General features: G+C 52.6%; 7 protein-coding genes across 7 annotated transcripts; 4 read left to right on the top strand and 3 right to left on the bottom strand.

The window, feature by feature from the left end:
- Nucleotides 1-331: 331 nt before the first annotated feature.
- J4E83_006853 (uncharacterized protein) lies at nt 332-1536 on the top strand (the record flags this gene model as incomplete). Its single annotated transcript, XM_049333763.1, has 3 exons — nt 332-518; nt 573-704; nt 758-1536. 3 exons carry the CDS (start codon nt 332-334, stop codon nt 1534-1536), a joined length of 1098 nt encoding a protein of 365 aa, XP_049187019.1.
- Nucleotides 1537-2257: 721 nt separating this feature from the next.
- Nucleotides 2258-4055, top strand: J4E83_006852 (uncharacterized protein; the record flags this gene model as incomplete). Its single annotated transcript, XM_049333762.1, has 3 exons — nt 2258-2536; nt 2587-2624; nt 2675-4055. 3 exons carry the CDS (start codon nt 2258-2260, stop codon nt 4053-4055), a joined length of 1698 nt encoding a protein of 565 aa, XP_049187018.1.
- A 1388-nt stretch (nt 4056-5443) lies between these two features.
- On the bottom strand, nt 5444-6043 carry J4E83_006851 (uncharacterized protein; the record flags this gene model as incomplete). The annotated part of the gene is made up of 1 exon (XM_049333761.1): nt 5444-6043. One exon carries the CDS (start codon nt 6041-6043, stop codon nt 5444-5446), a length of 600 nt encoding a protein of 199 aa, XP_049187017.1.
- Nucleotides 6044-6966: 923 nt separating this feature from the next.
- On the top strand, nt 6967-8478 carry J4E83_006850 (uncharacterized protein; the record flags this gene model as incomplete). The annotated part of the gene is made up of 3 exons (XM_049333760.1): nt 6967-7846; nt 7893-8312; nt 8474-8478. 3 exons carry the CDS (start codon nt 6967-6969, stop codon nt 8476-8478), a joined length of 1305 nt encoding a protein of 434 aa, XP_049187016.1.
- Nucleotides 8479-8678: 200 nt separating this feature from the next.
- Nucleotides 8679-11651, bottom strand: LIG4 (DNA ligase (ATP); the record flags this gene model as incomplete). The annotated part of the gene is made up of 1 exon (XM_049333759.1): nt 8679-11651. One exon carries the CDS (start codon nt 11649-11651, stop codon nt 8679-8681), a length of 2973 nt encoding a protein of 990 aa, XP_049187015.1.
- Nucleotides 11652-12002: 351 nt separating this feature from the next.
- Nucleotides 12003-14087, top strand: J4E83_006848 (uncharacterized protein; the record flags this gene model as incomplete). Its single annotated transcript, XM_049333758.1, has 1 exon — nt 12003-14087. One exon carries the CDS (start codon nt 12003-12005, stop codon nt 14085-14087), a length of 2085 nt encoding a protein of 694 aa, XP_049187014.1.
- Nucleotides 14088-14211: 124 nt separating this feature from the next.
- On the bottom strand, nt 14212-17305 carry J4E83_006847 (uncharacterized protein; the record flags this gene model as incomplete). The annotated part of the gene is made up of 6 exons (XM_049333757.1): nt 14212-15215; nt 15415-15467; nt 15518-15567; nt 16025-16252; nt 16334-17058; nt 17119-17305. The coding sequence occupies 6 exons, from the start codon at nt 17303-17305 to the stop codon at nt 14212-14214; spliced, it is 2247 nt and encodes a 748-aa protein (XP_049187013.1).
- Nucleotides 17306-18202: the final 897 nt, after the last annotated feature.

The raw sequence follows: 18202 nt of genomic DNA, 5'->3' as shown, positions 1-18202 counted from the left end.
GCTGCCCCGGGCCGCTGCGGTGCATGAGATTGATTGGTATGCTGGCGGCATTGTCGAGCTTAATTGAGGTTAAATCAAGGTATACGCTTGAAATGAGCCCCACATCGTCACTCGTTGTAGATTATCCCGTTGGTGTTGATGTTGGCTGTGGCTTAATCCTGGGTAGAACAGGGACAAACGCAGGCACGGCAGGAACCTACGTCACTGCCCGCGTGCCTGCCTTCATAACGCGCCAACACGGACTCTTTGACTCCGCGCATACTCACGATACCCAGTTTCCCCCACTTCACCCCCCTACTCTTACAATTGACCTTTGTAAAACACAGTCAGAATGGAGACCATCACCAACCTCGCAAGCAATGCTGCCGGTGCAGCCTCCAAGCTCATCTACGGCGACCAGACCAAGGCGGACGAGGCAGTCGAGCAGACCAAGAACAACGAAACTGCCGGCAAGGAGCCTATCTCCGGTGAGCAGGGTCAGGGCACCGTCACTCAGCCTTACGACCAGGGCAATCTTGGTGAGTCCCCTCCAACGCGCGCATTGGACGACATATGCTGACCCCGCTTCACAGCGACCCCTCTAGCGACGGCTGATAAGGGAACTTTCCTCGACTACTCGAATAACGAGACTGCGGGCAAAGAGCCAGTTTCCGGAGAGCTCGGTAAGGGGACTGTAACAGAGCCCTTTGACCAGGGCAACGATGGTAAGTATACGACAATGACGGCTAGTAGAACAGAATACTGATGTATCGCACAGCCAAGGCGACCGAGAAGGCAGCCGAGAAGACCTCTGGCACAGATGAGTTCTTGAAGCTCGACCCTACCACCAAGGGACCGACCGAGACCATGACCGAAACATCGACCGACCCCAAGATCTACTCGGATAGCAAGGACCCGTCCTACGTTGGCATGCCCATCGTCCCCCTCAACCCCGACGCTGCTACGTCAAACACTGGCGCTACCTCCTCTACAACACAGGCCACTGGCATCACGGACAAAGCTGGAGTAACGGATAAGCTTTGGAAGGACACCCCACTTGACGACATCAGCCGTTCAGGTGCGCCAGGTGCTGGTCCTACTGGTCCCAGCGATGTCACTCCTGCGGCTCCTGGTTCCACGGCAACCACAACTACCAGCCCTGATCCCGCGATCAAGACCACTGCTCCCGACTCTGTAACCGGTGCTTCAAGCACATACGCGGGTGGCGCTGGTACCGACACTAAGACTGATGCCGAGAAGGCCTCTGCGAACCGCGACACTCCAGAGTGGACATCAACAGGCGTTCCTTCTGACAGCAGCAACTTCGAAGCGGCTGCTGCCAAACAGAACGCTGCCTCTGGTTTGTGGACACGGGAACCCGGACAAAGTCGGGGTAGTACTGACGGTGCCGCAGGTATGACTGGAGAGCACTCAGGTCGCAAGTCCGAGTCTGCCGATTTGACTACATCCCCAAGCGGCGAGGAGAAGGGTGGAAAGATGTCGCACTTGAAGGAGAAGATGAAGAACAAGCTTCACATCGGCTCCAAGGACAAATAGGTGCGACGCAGAGGAATGGACGACCTTAATGGATGATGGATGGGATATGATACCACGGCAATAATATGCCACCACGGACGAGGACAAAACTCGTTGTGTACTCTTCAGATAGAAATCTACAGCGTTGAGCTCAAGTTTATCTTCCATTTCGTCCAATCATGTGCCTGGTTCAGCCTCGTGGCACTAACTAAAGTTAGCGTCGCGCCTGCCGTTCGCGATCTGACGTGCATACGCCTGACAGCGTACAACATCCATCTTATCACGCCTCACTTCCAACATAATAGCATCACGTTGGCAGCACTAAGACAATATATTGGTTCGCACTTGTCACAAGACCAAAACTTGACGAGCCGCTTCCTCTTCCAGGCTAGACAAATTCCAAGGTACGTGAACGGCTGTATGCGTTTGAGGTACCGTGCCACCTAGACCACCGCTTGGATAGCAGCCTTCTCGCCAACTAAGATCGCCCTTCCAACATTAGTTCCTGTCGTCTCCTCGATCCCCTCCGTTTGCAGCCAAGATGATGCACTCTACAGCACGGTCTACGCATCGCCACTAGTAACCGCGGTGTACCTACACTCTCGGAACCACGTTTCGCGACGACTGATCTGGCAGCCTTACTTGTCAACATAATCTTGGTTACTTCGAATCGCGTCATTTTGGCCCATTTTATCCTTCCTCAATACAGTCGTCTTATCATTTTTTATCGCACACCATCAACATGGGAAACATTGGCAACGAGAATGCAGTTCGTAGGGCTGACATCGCGATTGATAGAACAACGCCTGAGAGGCAGACTCGAATTTCGAAAGACTTGTCTACTTCGCCACACAATCACGGCTACATGGATGAGGCGAACATGATACGGAGGGTGGCGGGCAAGATACCGCATGTGTGCGTTGTGGGCGCTGGTGTCGCTGGACTAAGATGTGCGGATTTGTTGCTGAAGCAGGGCGTTAAGGTAACAATACTGGAAGGGAGGAACAGGGTTGGCGGAAGAGTATGCCCGATCAGCTGTGTAAGTTTTGACGCACACTAACTAGCTGTCAGCTATGCCAAAGCGATGGGCTCGGCCACAGGGTTGACCTGTAAGTTCGCAATTCTCGATGTAGCTTGTATGAACTGACCGTGCTGGCAGTGGGCCAAACTGGATACACGGGACTGACGACAACCCTATCCTGGACTTGGCCAAAGAAACCAAGACTACTACCATGAACTGGGATGGTCGTCAATCTGTCTTCGACAGCCAGGGAAACCACATGTCGGATAAAGACGCGGCAAAGAACACCGAGCGTGTGTGGGCCATCGTCGAGCAAGCCATGAAGCTGTCGAACGAGACTTCAACGACGATACCAGCGGAGAAAAGTCTGTATGACTACTTCCAAGAACAGGTCTTAGAAATGTTTCCCAACAAGAATGATGAAGCAAAAAAGCAGCAGCAAACCATACTCCAAATGGCAGAGATGTGGGGCGCTTTCGTCGGCTCGCCCGTTCAGAGACAAAGCCTGAAGTTCTTCTGGCTTGAGGAGTGCATCGACGGCGAGAATCTCTTCGTCGCATCTACGTACGACAAGGTACTGAAAAAGATCGCTGAGCCGGCACTGAAAGACGCGACGATGCTGTTTGAGCATAAAGTGCGGCGGATCATATCAGGAGAGAAGACCGAAGATACACGCGTCACCGTCGAAGTTGAAGGTCGGCAAAGCATGACCTTTGACGAGGTCATCATGACAGCTCCACTGGGCTGGTTAAAGCGTAATCTCGGAGCTTTCGTCCCAGAATTACCGAAACGACTGACGGACGCTGTGGGAAGTCTAGGGTATGGTCATCTAGACAAGGTCTACATCAGCTTCCCAAAAGCCTTCTGGAATGAGCCTATCACCAATGACTCAACCTCGCCATCCGCGTCCCGCGATCTCAGCAAACCAAACGTAACAGCAACGACGGCGCCCATCCACCAAGCGACAGACTCACCAGTCAACCCAGCTCACTACCCAGGCTTCACACACTGGACACATCCAACCTACGCATCTGAAACAAACCCCGAATCCTGGGACCAAGAAGCCGTCAACCTGGCCGCCTTACCAGAAGGCTCAGCACACCCAACCCTCCTCTTCTACACCTTTGGCCCAACCAGCCTGCACATCGCGCAACTCCTCGCCTCTAATCCCCAAACAAAGCATAACACCCTCCTAGACTCCTTCTTTGCACCCTACTACACCAAACTGCCCAACTACAACCCCAAAGACCCCTCCTGCACCCCTACAGCCATCCTAGCAACAGCCTGGGCAAATGACGAACTCGCCGGGTACGGCTCCTACTGCAATTTCCAGGTAGGGCTTGAGAAGGGTGACGAAGATGTGGAGACGTTACGAAGAGGCGTGCCTGAACGCGGTGTTTGGTTGGCGGGAGAACATTGCGCACCGTTTGTTGCATTGGGGACGGTGACGGGGGCGTATTGGAGTGGGGAGGGCGTCGCGAAACGCGTATTGCAAGCTTATGGGCTTGATGGGAATTGAGATGGCATTCGATGGGGTTGCGTCAGGGCACCGTAGCCTCATTTTCTTGACCTGCCTGCGATGGACGTGATGGACCGTTTTTGTCTTTACTCAAGGCTATCACAACTTTCGTGCATACCACATCTCAGTATATCTTTAACGACCAGCGCACAACAAGATCAGACCCAAGTCTGAGTTCAAGGCGCGCTCTTTTCTTCAATAATACGACATGCTCACTCAAACTGCGAAGTTTTCCCCGACCAAGAATTATGCCGGTGGGTCATCTGCACGAGTCGTCGCAACCCAACGCATCACCAAAGATCCTGATGATTAACTTCCGCCCTCCGCGGACATTTTCATCCCCACTATTCCTCACCAGCTATTTCTCCATCCAGACATACCTGCATATCCCCACTCTCGCATGCTACAAATGTACGCAAGCTAAACCGCGTTGTGGTCCTCGCACCGAATCCGAACTACAGACGGGGTAGGCCGTTGGCGCGCATGCCTCCGCGTTTCAGACTTCAGCTGCCCTGGCCCCATCTGCATGTCCCTCTTTGCTTTTTCGTTCGCGTGGAGGCGGAAAGGAGCGAAATACGGTTTCTAGCGGGTGATGCCGTTGGCGCGTTGGATGGGTGTCGCGGTCGCTATTGGGTGGGTTATTGATCCGGGTGTTGGAATAGAGTTTAAGGTTTGGAGAAATTTTGGTGCTGGTGGGTTGTAGATTGGTATCGCGACACGATAGGTGAGGATCGGCGTGGTCTGGGAGAGGCGATCAACCAAACTTGATGGCGAGTTGGGCTGAAGGTTTGGGTAGGTACTTGAGTATATATTCTGGGTTTGCGCTGTCAAGTTGAGCGAGTATCATCAAGTCATTCCTTCTTGTACCACTTTCCTTACTGCTGGACATACAGAGTCGTCTTTCCTTTTTTTTTGACCGTTTCAAACACATACGAACGCATACACACGCGCACATACTTAGTCGCCACACAAGATGGAACGCACATCATCTCACGGTTCATCAACCTTCGGCTCATCGGCCTTCTCATCAACATCGTCAAACAAGTCACGAATCTCGATAAGAGAACGCATGGGCAAGCCAAGCAAGGTATGTGAACTCGAAAATACGATGGTGATAGGGTACTGACATTGAGCAGTATCTGTGGCAGACATTGCTGCAGTGCAAGATCCTATGATGGTTTGGCTGGGCTGACCTGTGGGAATATTGCACGTATAAAGCTGAAGTGCGAGAGGAATGCAATGGAGGAGAAAGAATGTACATAACAGCTGCTGGGCGGTCGGGCTATCAGCAGGCTGCTAGCCAAAACAGAACAAGTTCTGTCGTTACAGGAAGAATCAAATACTGTAAAATCCTTTGCCACTCTACCCACGTTATCGTCTTGATCTCTTCACTCTACTTCCATGACTACCTCACCCGTCGCAAACCTCCATCCACTGAACGGGCTACCGGCATAAGCATACAACTCTTCCTTCGTGACTTCATCCCCATACTTCCCCCAAACGCCCTTCCATATCCCCTTTGCTTGGACGCTGTACTTCGCCGGCTTACGCTCAGGCATCCACGGCTTGTCAAATACAACCTCGACCTCTTCCTGAGTTCCAGGCGTAATCGTGACAAGTGAACTCTGCGGCGGCGGCATCTTGCGATTGACCTGTAAAACAGTCTGCTCCACATCCTCCCCACTCCTCGCATCGGTCACAGTGAAAACGCCAGTGTTGAGTGCGGAGGTGTCAAGCGGTGTATTCCATTTTAAGATCGTATAAGGAGTATCTGGGCTTGTGTTTTTGAGCGTAACGAGCAGGGTAGGCGGAGACCGAGATATTTGGCTTAGTGTAAACTCCAACCCGGGTATGCTGTTCGCACTTGAACTTTGATGCGGCATGCTGAAGTTGAGTGGGGTGGGAGACTGGTAGATGTAGAAGGCACCGAGGAGGGAGATGACGAGGCCTGTCAGGAGCGCTGTACGGGTTGTCCAGATGTTTGCCATGTTAGCTTCTCATGTGGCTGGTTTGAGCAACGCGACAATAGTAGGGGGGTTGGATGTATAAGGTTGCTGCCGAAGTGACAGATAACCGCAAGTCTGCATCCGCGACATCGCATTATGTTTACAGGCTGTCGCGTGACGAATGTGTTACGAGCGAATCATCTTGCCAGAGACAATATAAAGTGCTATCAGCCTTTGTACCTCCTTGCTCGGTACCTGCCCTGCTGGGGAGCGGGGTGCGCGGCGCTATACCCAACCTAGCTATGTGCCGGCGAGAACTCAATATATACTTCATTGCGCATCCGAGGTGAGACCGCCTATCGCTCAGAGAGATACCTTCGTGTTATATCGTAGCATGATGGAGGTTACTTGCAGCTTGATGACTTTCACGTCTGTCTGGTGGGTACTGTGCTGTTAGTGCCTTGGCGTGATGGTGCGGCTTCCAGGCTCGTGGGTGGGCCAGGAGACTTGATTAGTATCCTATCACGACACTCACGAACAAGAACTTGTACGCTCGTCCTCATCTGCTAGGTATGAATAGACTCTGTCTTTATAGACCTCGGGACATGCCTCCACACAACCCAGCATCCTCACTCTCCATGGTGAACGCATGGTTGCAGATGCCGCTGCCACCAACCCTACAATTCTACCAACCTACCCTATGACGCACTCACCCAAGTACTGCAACGACTCGATAATGGAGACACACCGTTAGCTATTCGTCGCTTTTACGAAGCAGAGTTGTTTTCGTTGGTAGAGACCTGGCCCCCAGAGGCTTGGGGGGCTGCGCCTTGCGCAAATCCGCGGACTGGCAGGACGCCTGAAAATACGCCTGATCTGCAAGTCGTCTCAAATAAGGCTGACGTCGCCACGTCCGCTCGTGATTTATTTCCTTGGTATGCATCGCGCACTGCTTCGCTTCAGTCATGAAATCTACGACGCAATTTTCCGCCGTTCGCCAGGACGCTGATGACGATGCACGAAGGAGCGCCGAATTGCTCCCCATGGCCGACAGCCACAGCGACGCCAAGTCCGAATCGCCCCAAGAATGGCCCCGAAAGGATCGCAGGACGACATTCTACGAGAAGTGGTCACCTTTCCCTTGGCGAGTAACCGGCGTCTTGTTAGCAATCCCTCTTGCGCTTGCCGGCATTGTCGGCCTCGCTGCGGCGGCGGAAACGGTATCGCAGGGCTACATCATGGGACGAGACTGTTACCCGAACGGCCTTTGGAAAGAAGCCACCGGAGCAACATGGCGCATCATGGATTCCTCCTACTTCTTTACACCGAACTTGAGCTTCGGTGCTCTCACTTTTACGCAGGTAAAGGTCATCGATGTCGCATGGGACCTGATCATTGGAAGAGGCGGACAACTCTTGTTGGCATGGGTAAATTACCGCGTCTTCAACGAGTGGCTGGTATATCACATGGAGATGCATCACACGTCCTACAAACTTTACGCCGCTGTAGCCTTCGAGACAACGACAATGGCCACGCTCGGTGTTCTAGGGAAGGAGTTCCTGGCTTATGGAGCGTGCACGTGGAAGCGCTTGTTCCGTTGGCTCGCTATTTTTTCGATGCTGCTATCCACCCTCTATGTAATCGCGTTCCCAACGCTGATGGCAGCCATGACTGGTTATATCACGACCTACCAGCCCTATATCGAGGATTTCGATGGCAATCTCATGGAGTGGAGCAAAGCTAAGGACGTGGTATACATCATCAAGGACGCGGATAGGGTGGGTTTGGAAGCACCGCTCATCGTCACAGCGGATGATCAGCCGCTTATTGATGCCGTTCACCATCGTAAGTATGTTAGGAGTATTTCTAGGTCTCAACTGACATGTCCTAGATATGAGCCAGTTCAGCGATTGGGACTACACCTTCTTCCTAGTAGGAGATTTAGACACTAAAGTACCGTCGGTTGAGATTAGATTCCCCGGCGGTTTCAATATGACTAATGGAATTCCGAACCCCAATATCACGGCTGACTGGGTGTTCGACGGCAACACGACATCGACGTTTCGCAGCCTCCGCATCGCAAGCTTCCCCACTGATGATTATGGATTAGACTCCAGCAAAAGTCTCAACAAAGATCCCAGACTTCAATACGCTTTTGAGACACGGCCAGATGCGAACCACTCCTACACCGGGTATTACCTGCTGGACCACGGATCTTGCAAGCCTAGCGAAACGTACCAATGGGGCTTCTCCTACATCTTCCTCTTCATGGTATCGATATTCAACTTTGTCTGGGTCTGCATCATGGTCGGTATGTGGCTCGATACACGACGCGGATCTATGATGTATAGAAGTGGAAGGAGGCCGGGGCTTTTGCGCAGCATTATGGATTACTCGGCTGCGATACGGGAGGAGTTGGGTGCGGAGGCGAACTACCTCGAGGAGGATGAGCTGAGGAAACGGTTGACGCAGAGTAGGGGCGCGCTCGTTGTGGAGAAGAGGGAGCTTAGGGTGACCAGGACGAGCACGGGGGCGATGACGAAGAGAGGTTGGAAGCGGGGTTTGACGAGTGGAAGCACGTTTTGAAAAGCGAATAAGATAAGATTGCTGCAAAGTCGTTCGTGGTATCATCAGAAACGTAACTAAGTCATTCTCGGCGCGGGTCTACGCGTGCGGCTCAACCCCACTGGTATTTCTCCTCGTCAACCATGGTGCTTTCTGCCCAGCACTTTTCAACCCAGGCGACGCCAACGATTCTGGCAAGTTCAGTGATCTTATTCCTTGCACCTGTCGTCGAAGATTGATCGTTCAGCACAACAAGATGCGTGACGCCTTCCGCATTTATGTCGTCAGTCACGACGCCACCGCCAAACTGAATGTAGTTCCTCGCCAGCCGTACTCTCAGCATACCATCTGGTCGTTCCTGATCGTTTCGAACGGCTGCTTTCACCGTACCAAACATATGTGTCTTAAGATGCGCAAACGACTCCCCATGATCTTCCAGTTGATCTAGAAACCCCTCTCGTTGGAACGCCTCATTATCCTCCGGCACCGGCACACCCTCCAGCAACTTCCTCATCTCATCCACATCCGCTACGTCGCGCGCATACGAATCCCCGTGCTCATCAACATTATTCTCATAATCCAGTTGATCGTCGTCATGGAGATAAAACATGTGCCTGTTCGGTTCAAACGGAAGCAGGTATGGCATGGGAGTAGTGTCTAACTCGTTCTGCCTGATGCAATCCTGGATCCAGACGGGCTTGACGATATTGTTTGTTGCGCGTTTCTCCAGCGAGGCCACTTTGATTAGTCGCTTGTCTGCGACGATGATGAGGTTCTTGTCCATGGAGTCGCGCTGTACGATTTTGCCGCCGTTGGCTTTGACTAGGGCTTCGAGATCTGCTTTGGACTTCTTTGATGGGGATATTTGCTCTGTCATTATGAAGAAACTGAGGCCTTCGAAGACTTTGGATGCTGGGCCTGCGTACGGTGTGGTGATGGCGTCGCTGCCGACCACCGTCAACGGCTTCTTCGTTGTCCTGACTTTCTTCCTTCGGGATTGTTCGATCTTGAACTCTGTTTCTTTTTCATTCTTTTCCGTTTCCGCTCTGTTCTGTACTTCCAGCCACTCTGATACTGAGAGCGCTTGATCCCATCGCTTGTCTTTCTTGAGTCTTTGGAAGCGGGGAAAGCGAAGCGTGTATCCCATACGGAATTTGTCACTATTTTCCACACTTGTTGCTTTGCACTCCAGTACAACGGAATCGCAAGGTGCAATCCATTGGTCTGGCTTCTCGTATTGCCGGTTCTCCTTATGGCCGCCCAGCTGGATGAATGGAGGCCGATATTTGACATTCCAATCAGTCCACTTACCTTCCGTTCGACTCCTTATACTAGCGTACTCTTCGGAGGTGAATCCACCACCGACCTTGAAAAAGGAATAACACATTGGGTTGTCGGCCACTATCTTTTTCTTGTCCATCAAAGCCATGAGAAAGGATGAGTGGGCGCCACCGCGATGCCCAGTGCCAAAGTATCCGCCGATAACGATGCAGTCGAGCGACTCGCCGTACTCTGACATGTATTCTGGCTTCACCTTCATCCAGTCGTTGTTCCGTTGATTGAGACAGTACATGGAGCGCGGATTCTTTAGCACCAGACCCTCGGATGACTCTGCAACGACCTTCCGTAACTCCGGTTCAATCTCGGTATGCGAGCGCGCCTCGATGTAAGGATGAATCTCCAGGCGACGTTCTATGCCCCTGACGGCACTCTCGAGGGCGCGACGTCGATCGCGTAGCGTGTACCGCGTGAGTGATTTGTCGTTCAGATAGACGCAATCAAACACTCTGAACAGTGGCCGCTGACCAGTTTTCTTGTCGGTTTTGTTCTCTTTCTCAGATATAGCTGCCGTCTTGAGTGTACCGAAGCCCACGATGTGGTCCCTCTCCATATCCCAGGTAATCATCTCCCCATCAAGGATAATGTTCCGCACGTTCTTTCCGAAGGCGCCTTCGATGAAACGTGTAAGTGCACCGGCCTCGTCGCCTTCGAAGTGTCTGCCGTAGAGGTATGCGTAGTCTTTGGCTTTACGTGACCAGAATCCAAAGGTCCTTCCGCCGGGTGCGTCGGGATCTTCAATCATATGGAGCTGCATGCGCTCCCCGTCGAGCTTCTCTTCAATCCAAAACGTATCATCGTCCGCATTTGCTTGGAAACGGTTCACCAGTTTCTCAAAGTTGCCTACTTTGTCCTGGAACTGAGCTAGCTGTGGCTGGAAGCATTGCATCAAGCTCAGCTCAGCGCTCTCGCCCGCCAAACGGATCTCCGGGTCGAAGAGCTCCCAGCACACTCGCCGTAGATTTGACGAGATATTAAACAGTGTCTCCGCGTCCGGATGCCAGATGTCGAGGAGCGTCTTCTCAGTAGCGCCGATCTTCATCTGACGGAGGATCACACGGATGAGCCAGGTCATCTCCTCCGCATTCATCCTTCGGTAAAACCGCTTGAAGATCTTGACTTGCTCCTCTTCTGCACCAACCTGCGACAGCCTATCCAGAGCATTGTTGACTTCGGCGATGCTCATGTCACTGTACTCGGTCTTCATCTGCCGCATTGACAAGACATCGTAACATCGCCCAGGAAAGTCGCCCGCAGATGCATTCGAAGCTGAGCTGAGCTGACTGGGTAGCTTCCATTGCGTCATGTGTAGGGCATCAATAGATTTGGGTTCCATGCTGATGCACTTGATCAAGATCTTGGCGATTGCCGTCTCTTTCAGACCGTACATGGCCCGATCTCTGTCCTTTTCGGGGATCATGAGACGCATCGCGGGGTAGAAGTCGTTTCCAACTTCCTTTCGCCAATTTGCAATATATCTTTCGATGATGTTGCGTTTCGCTTCATGGGATGACAGATTGGAGTGTCCATGAGGCCCAATTCTTCGACGGGCTCCCACAGGCTGCTTTCTCTTCTGTGTTTCCATGAGCGGGTTGAATAGGTCCGTGAACAGGGTATGGAAGCGGGGCGTCTTGTGGAGGTTCAGCGGCCGGGTAGGGTACTTGTCGTCGAGCTCATCGTCATGGCCATACATGAGCGTGTTCTCCCTAACCGCCTCCTCATCCGGCGTTGGTATATCGTCGGCCATTTTGGGTGCATTGGAGGAGTGAGTCGACGGGTGTAAGGTTTGTTTGTATATGAAGGCAGGGTCGTGGTTGCCTGGAAGCGGCATTACGCGTGATCACGTGGCTGTCAAGCTGCAACGAGCTAGCGCATCTCCCAAGGCTTCACCCATGCCAGTGGGTACCTACGCCGTGATTCACAAGGCTGACGATACTAATCTTGGAAACTGGGGGAATTGCGACTCCACAACACTCGTTTACCCTTTAGTCCTTCGTTTCTTTGCTTTCATGTCGCGCCAAAACACCTTTTCCAACCGCACTACTGTCCCCTAATTGTCCGTATACGTCATTATTACTCACCATCCAATGGACCGTAAATGAGCGCTGCACGTAAGCAGGGCTGGGTCCCGCAGTCGACCGGCGACACCCAACACAATGTACGGGATGCTGCGCTACAAGGTGCCGCTCGAGCCTTCTCCAAACCTCCCGCGAAACCGAAGCCTTTGGTGAACACGTATACGGGAGGAGACAATGGGGCTTTGCTCGCTGCAACCAAAGTCGGCACAGGCAATCCGGCATCCTTGCGGAGGGACCATACCGGTGGTCCCGTAGGCGTCAGTAAGCCGAACCTATCCCATTCGAACAGCACGGCATCGCTGAGCGTGCCTGACGATCACCCCGACCGCGTCTCGTCGCCCTCGAATATCGCGGCACGGCTTGCGGCAGCTCGACACAGCCCTCTGAGGCCTATACCCCAGGCCAAGGCCGTTGTTCCGCCCGCCATGAGCGAACAGCAGCCACACGAGCGGGATGCACTGCCTCCCTCGGGCAGCGTAGGGAATGTGCTTGCGAGACTCGAGTCTCAGAAGCCCACACAACAGTCGCGGAAGAGGAGAGACAGCCTAGAGTCACCTGCAGCTGCGCGCAATGCCCGACGACCAGAGCCACAACACAAGGCTACCGACGAGACGCCCATACCGCCAACAAATTCGCTCGTGAAGATGTTTGAGCAGGCGCGACCCAGCACACCCACGAAGCAGCCTTCCGCACCGATACACGTTGCGCAGAGTTCACCACCCCCTGTGAAATCGCCCAAGCCACAACGTGCGTTCAGACTGCCACCCGAGCCGAAAGATGATGCACCGCTGCAGAGAGTCAGAACGCAGACACCGCCGCCCGTCAAGCCGAAACCGAAGCACAAGATCCAGCTGCCCCCACAATATGCTGATGGCAGCAGCGATCAGGCATACTTCAATACACCCAAGAAAGACCCTCTGAAGTCTCCCCCAATCAAACAGAAGCCGGTGCAGTTGGCAGCAATCAACACATCCACGTCCCCACCTTCAAAGCCGCAGCGGAGAGGTTCGCGGCAAACACGGCCCAAGTCAGAGGACACAACGCAGTCATCGTCCTTACAGCGCCGCAGAGTGTCTGCGTCTGTAGAAAGCTATCAGTCACCGTCGACTCCCACATCTTTCAAGTCAGCCAAAGAAGACCAGGAGGAAGACGAGAAGCCTAGACCTGCTCTGCCTCCACCGCGACGATCGACCGCGCGGAAGACTGAACCTGCGCCAGCTGCGAACAAACTCCAGCCTTCAGCCCCGATACAGATCAAGCCTCGCACCCAGAGCCAAAACCCAGCCTCGATGGCTCCACTACAGAAGCTTTCGCCTCCGCGTCGACCCATGTCAGCGAACAGAACAGGGTCGCCTTCAGTGTACCATAACAACTACCAGCGAGAATCCGTCAAGCAGATCACGCAGCACATGACTGGCGAGTCTCTGTCGAGCGCCATAATGGGCGCCGCCCTAGCCTCCCATTCTCGCAACGTCTCGCCGGCCCCTCGACCTATGTCAGTCGAGCCCCTTTTCCCGCCGCGCAAACAGCATCATCACCACTCGCCCTTCCACCGATCGCCCTCGCCGCCCAAACAATCCCCTCCGAAGAGCGCCGGCAAGCTGCGAACTACAATGCGCAAAGAACCGTCATCCTCCGATGAGGAAGACAACAAGGTCGACAAGTACAAGAAGAAGGGCACACGCATTATGGGCATCAAGGGGCGGAAACACCCGAACAAGCATCATGAGGGGACACGAAAGCGATGGCGCGACCAGATAACCGAACGGGAGCGGAAACGATATGAAGGTGTATGGGCTGCCAACAAGGGTCGTCACATACCCTCACAGGATAACGCACCACCTGACGACGACCCATCAGCCGATGTACTCAACCTCCTCGTCAAAGAAATCTGGACGAGAAGTCGACTACCCACACACGTATTGGAAGAAGTTTGGGACCTCGTAGACAATAGAGGGGTAGGGAGGTTGAGCAGATACGAGTTCGTCGTGGGTTTGTGGTTGATAGACCAGAGACTCAAAGGACGGAAGTTGCCCGTCAAAGTTAGCGACAGTGTATGGCAGAGCGCCAGGGGTGTAGGAATTAAAGTCAAGATCAAGCATTGACAGTAGACGAAGATGAGAGTTAGAGAAGCATTGGCATGGCGTTGGACTTGATTGTCACTGTAGATCCTAGAGATACCCCTAATCGTAGTACAGTTTGTTTCTTTTGTTGACATACACACTATGATCATCTCTGGCCTTGTCCCTGTACTGCAGTTTTGTCTCCCATGCTCAGTAGCCCGGCGCTCCGAACGAAATTCGCAGTACTCCAAAACCCGCCGCTGAAGTCGAGATCGTACCAGTAGTTTACTGCGCAACAGATTCCTTCTTCGTTGCAGCTCTGGCTCACTCTATGGTACCAAAGTGCGGGTAGGTATAGCATGTCGCCTTCTTCCAGCGTGACTCGGAGTGGCTGCGAGTATTGGGAGTAAGGCGTGGTGTTGGCAGCAGGCTGATCTGGATCCCATGTCGCGAAAGGTACGTATTCCTCTGGCTCATCGACCTTGATAACCAGATCACCCTTCTCTAGCGCACTAGAAGACGCGCCATCCTCCCGTTTCGGAGTATAAGTCGCAGCCAGCACGCTCTTCTCATTAACACAACCCGCTTCTACAGGCGGCAAGAGGACAAAATGCTTCCGTCCCAGAACCTGAACGTAGATGTTCTCGTAATTGTCTTTGTGCAGAGCAGTCGTGGAATACGAGTTTCCAAGCCAGAAGTTGATGGCGTCGGGTTCTTGCTCAAGGGCTATACGCGCGAAGGGTATGCTCTTAGGTACGTCTGCGAAGAGCGTGGAGTACTCGTTACGCAGATTGTCGTTTTGGGTTTGCGCGTAACGTGTTGGACCGGTGTAGTCGTTATCTTGCTCTTGGCGTTGGATCTTGTTTAAAACGTCTTCAAAGGGCTCTTCGGTCTCATACGGTTTGACGAATATCGCGCCGCCTGAGGGGAGAGATACCACTGAATCGGCGTTTCCGTGGGGGGTGATTGCTACGTTGACGTTCTGGCCTTGCATGACGGTCTTCAGGTACGAGGCGTTCCATGTTTTTCTGGCTTTGAAGTCTTTGGCTCCGTTTCGTATTACGAAGGGTCGGTTGCGGGCGACGTGGCGCATGAATTGTAGGGGTGAGGGTTCAGTGGTGAGGATGTCGATTGTTGAGGGGTTGAGGTCGTGGTAGGATGTTATCAGGTCTGATTGAGATTAGTATTAGTGGCGATGCAAGATCGTAAGATACATCGAAATGCTCCGTGTTCAGTACGACGTCTGGGGCATATGATGTGACAATGAGAAATCGCCAGAGGAACTAGCCGCACGATTTGCATCGTGCTATTAAGCACTCAAACAATAGAATGATATGAAGTTGGTAGTACGAAGAGGAAAAGGAACCACCTCTTACAGCATCTTGCAACGTCCCTTCCGCATCGAGACCAGTTGGTGCAGGCCTTCACACACGATCAGTAAGACAGAGCACGATCTCATCCATGACACTCACCGCAAAGCAGCCTGCTCTGAACTTTTCAATCCCATCACTTCATCTCCAGTCTGACCCATGTTTGCGCGTTCATGTGAAGTCGCGCAAAGTTCGTGAAGTGGGATCCATGGATGCGTCATCGGGGATTCTTGCCTTTTTGGGACTAGCTTTCGAGCTACGAGTGTCACAACGCACCTGCGCAAGATTTGGTGATTTGCTTTAGTGAAGAATAATAACTATTACATACTCCTCGACTTTAAAGGGATATGCGCCTTCAGAAGAGACACAGCACGCAACAGTTGGATTAAATCTACTCGAGTTTGTAGTGTCGGATGAAGTGCTGACGAGGGCGCGGATGCAGAACATCTGGGAGTGGAGTCTTCGACAGGTTTTTTTTGGAGAGGTACAAAACACGGCAAGAGTAGAATAATATATTTGCATTGCGCTTGGAATTTGGGCCGGGTTGAGGTACTTGAAGACTAAGAGAAAAGGTACTTAGTTCCCAATCGCCTGTGGATTCCAAAATACCTTATTTGGATCCACCACTTTCTTAATCGCACTTAGCTTTCCATAAGTCGCATCACCATAGTACAATCGATGCGCCTCCGCTGGTGTCAGCTCTGGATCCAGATAATTTGGGTACGCCAAAAAGTCGCCATCGGGCTGTGCGTCTGTCAAAGCGGTATTGAGTCCTTGCACGAACGCTTTGATGCCAGACTCAAAAGGCGGAAGCATATTGGCCGAGGAACCAATATTCTATCAATTATGAGGTTAGCCAGCTGCTTAGAGGATACTGACCGATAAGTGTTGTCTGAAGGGGAGAGGAGAGGAGTTTACCTGGAAAATCCAAAGCGAATCGCGATGTGAATACGCCGCACTAGCAGGCGATGGGACATTGATCTGGCTATCCCTTCCGCCGTACAGCGAAATATACGTCTCCCATGGGGAGTCTGCGCTCAATCCCTTACTAATGACATACCCAGCAAAGCTCTCCAGTGCGCGCCGTGTAAGTGGCTTTGCCTCTCTCGTAACAATGGACTTGGTGTAGAAAGTCTGGTGGTTGTTGTAGCCAGTCAAAGGCTCAACAAGAGGTTCGCCTTCTGCGATGTCCTGCAGTGCATCGAGCCAGTTTCTGGTTGCGATCGTTGTGTTGTCGGCCTTGGGCAAACCCTCAAGCATGGCGGGAAGTACGGCGCTGGAGAAGTGTGTGCGGTCGCCAAAGTACCAGCCTCGGACTTCGAAGGTGCCGAATATGTTCATGTAGATCTCAAGTGTGATGTTACGGTCCATGAGAGGAGAAGATTGGGCAAACTTCTGCAACTGGAGAAGGACGTCGGCGACGGAAGATGAAGACTTCAGTGCGGAAGTGAAGTTCATGGAGTAGCTGACGATCTGTGCCGGGGCGGGCTGGGTCTGCAGGTAGAAGGTAGTCACGATACCGATGCTATCTGCAGCTCCACGCAGAGCGTAGTAGAGTTCGGGATGGGTAATGCGTGTGACATGAAGCTGAGTTCCATCGACCAGTACAACGTCCATTGCAACGATCGTGTCGAGTGCCAGCCCTAAACAACATCACGATTAGCTACAGTCGTTACATATATTTGCAAAACAGCGGTACTTACCCCAGCGACGAGAAGAGTATCCGAAGCCTCCATGCGTATAGTGCCCTCCGATGCCAACGCCCGGGTATGTACCGTGAGGCAGTGCGGCCTGACCTTGCTTGTATACACCCAGTCCGAGGTTTCCGAGACGCACGCCGCCTCCTGCTCGAACGATACCAGTACCTTGTGACCTGTTAGCAAAGATCATGAAGAAATGAGTAAGCTGCCTGCCTTTATCCAGAGATACCTCATTAAACTTTTGTAAATCGATCGTCAAGCTACCATTCTTGCCACCGAGAGAGTAGCTCCCGTACGAATGTCCTCCAGACCGGGGCTGAACTTTGATGCCAGCTGCAGCTGCGCATGTTATTGAATCGGAAACTTGCTGTGGAGTTTCTGGTATTGTCACGGCCACTGGGGTGTACTGGAGACGGAGGTTGAATGCGGCGGTGAGAGAAGTCCAATCTGAGGAGGAATTGAGAGTAGTAGGGACGGCTTTTGCGTGAAGGCAGTCCTGTAAGGCTTGGTGTTGTCGATTGACCAGATGGTCTCGCGGATCAGCGAAATCAGCGATGGCGTTCGATACGAACAGAAATAGTAGAGATGTTGAAAGCATGTTTTCAGTCAGTTGCTCTTTTGCGACTATACCTCCGGGTTCCTGGTACTACATCTTATACAAGCACTCCACCAGCACTACATGCCAAGTTCACCGAGCTCCGGAAACATAAGGTCACACCAATACTATCTGGTTCTCGTAATTGCGAAGCAACCGAGCAAGCAATTGCCCGTTCCAATCTCGTTCCAATTTCCGGATGAAGCTGTTTGCTAGGTTTGGCCAAGTGTCGAACTTCTAACGAGAGTTAGCTAGAGCAACACGTAAGACGATTGGTGAAATGCAGTGGCTTTGCCTGGGGCATTGCGACGCAAAATCCCTGTTATGACGCGGAATCGGTACTGACGATGAAGGCATGTCGGCTAACATGATGCCAAGTCCTCCGACGGGAACTTCCGAAAACCTGATAGCGCTTTCCCATGCAAGGAGTCCACCACAAGTCAGCATCTTTGACCTCGATGATGGTCTAACGACAACACCGCGCCAGCATTG

The sequence above is a fragment of the Alternaria metachromatica genome (assembly GCF_023757995.1).
Source record: "Alternaria metachromatica strain BMP 0045 chromosome Unknown scaffold_16, whole genome shotgun sequence".
NCBI lineage: Eukaryota > Fungi > Ascomycota > Dothideomycetes > Pleosporales > Pleosporaceae > Alternaria > Alternaria metachromatica.
This window is presented reverse-complemented; position numbering and strand designations above follow the sequence as displayed.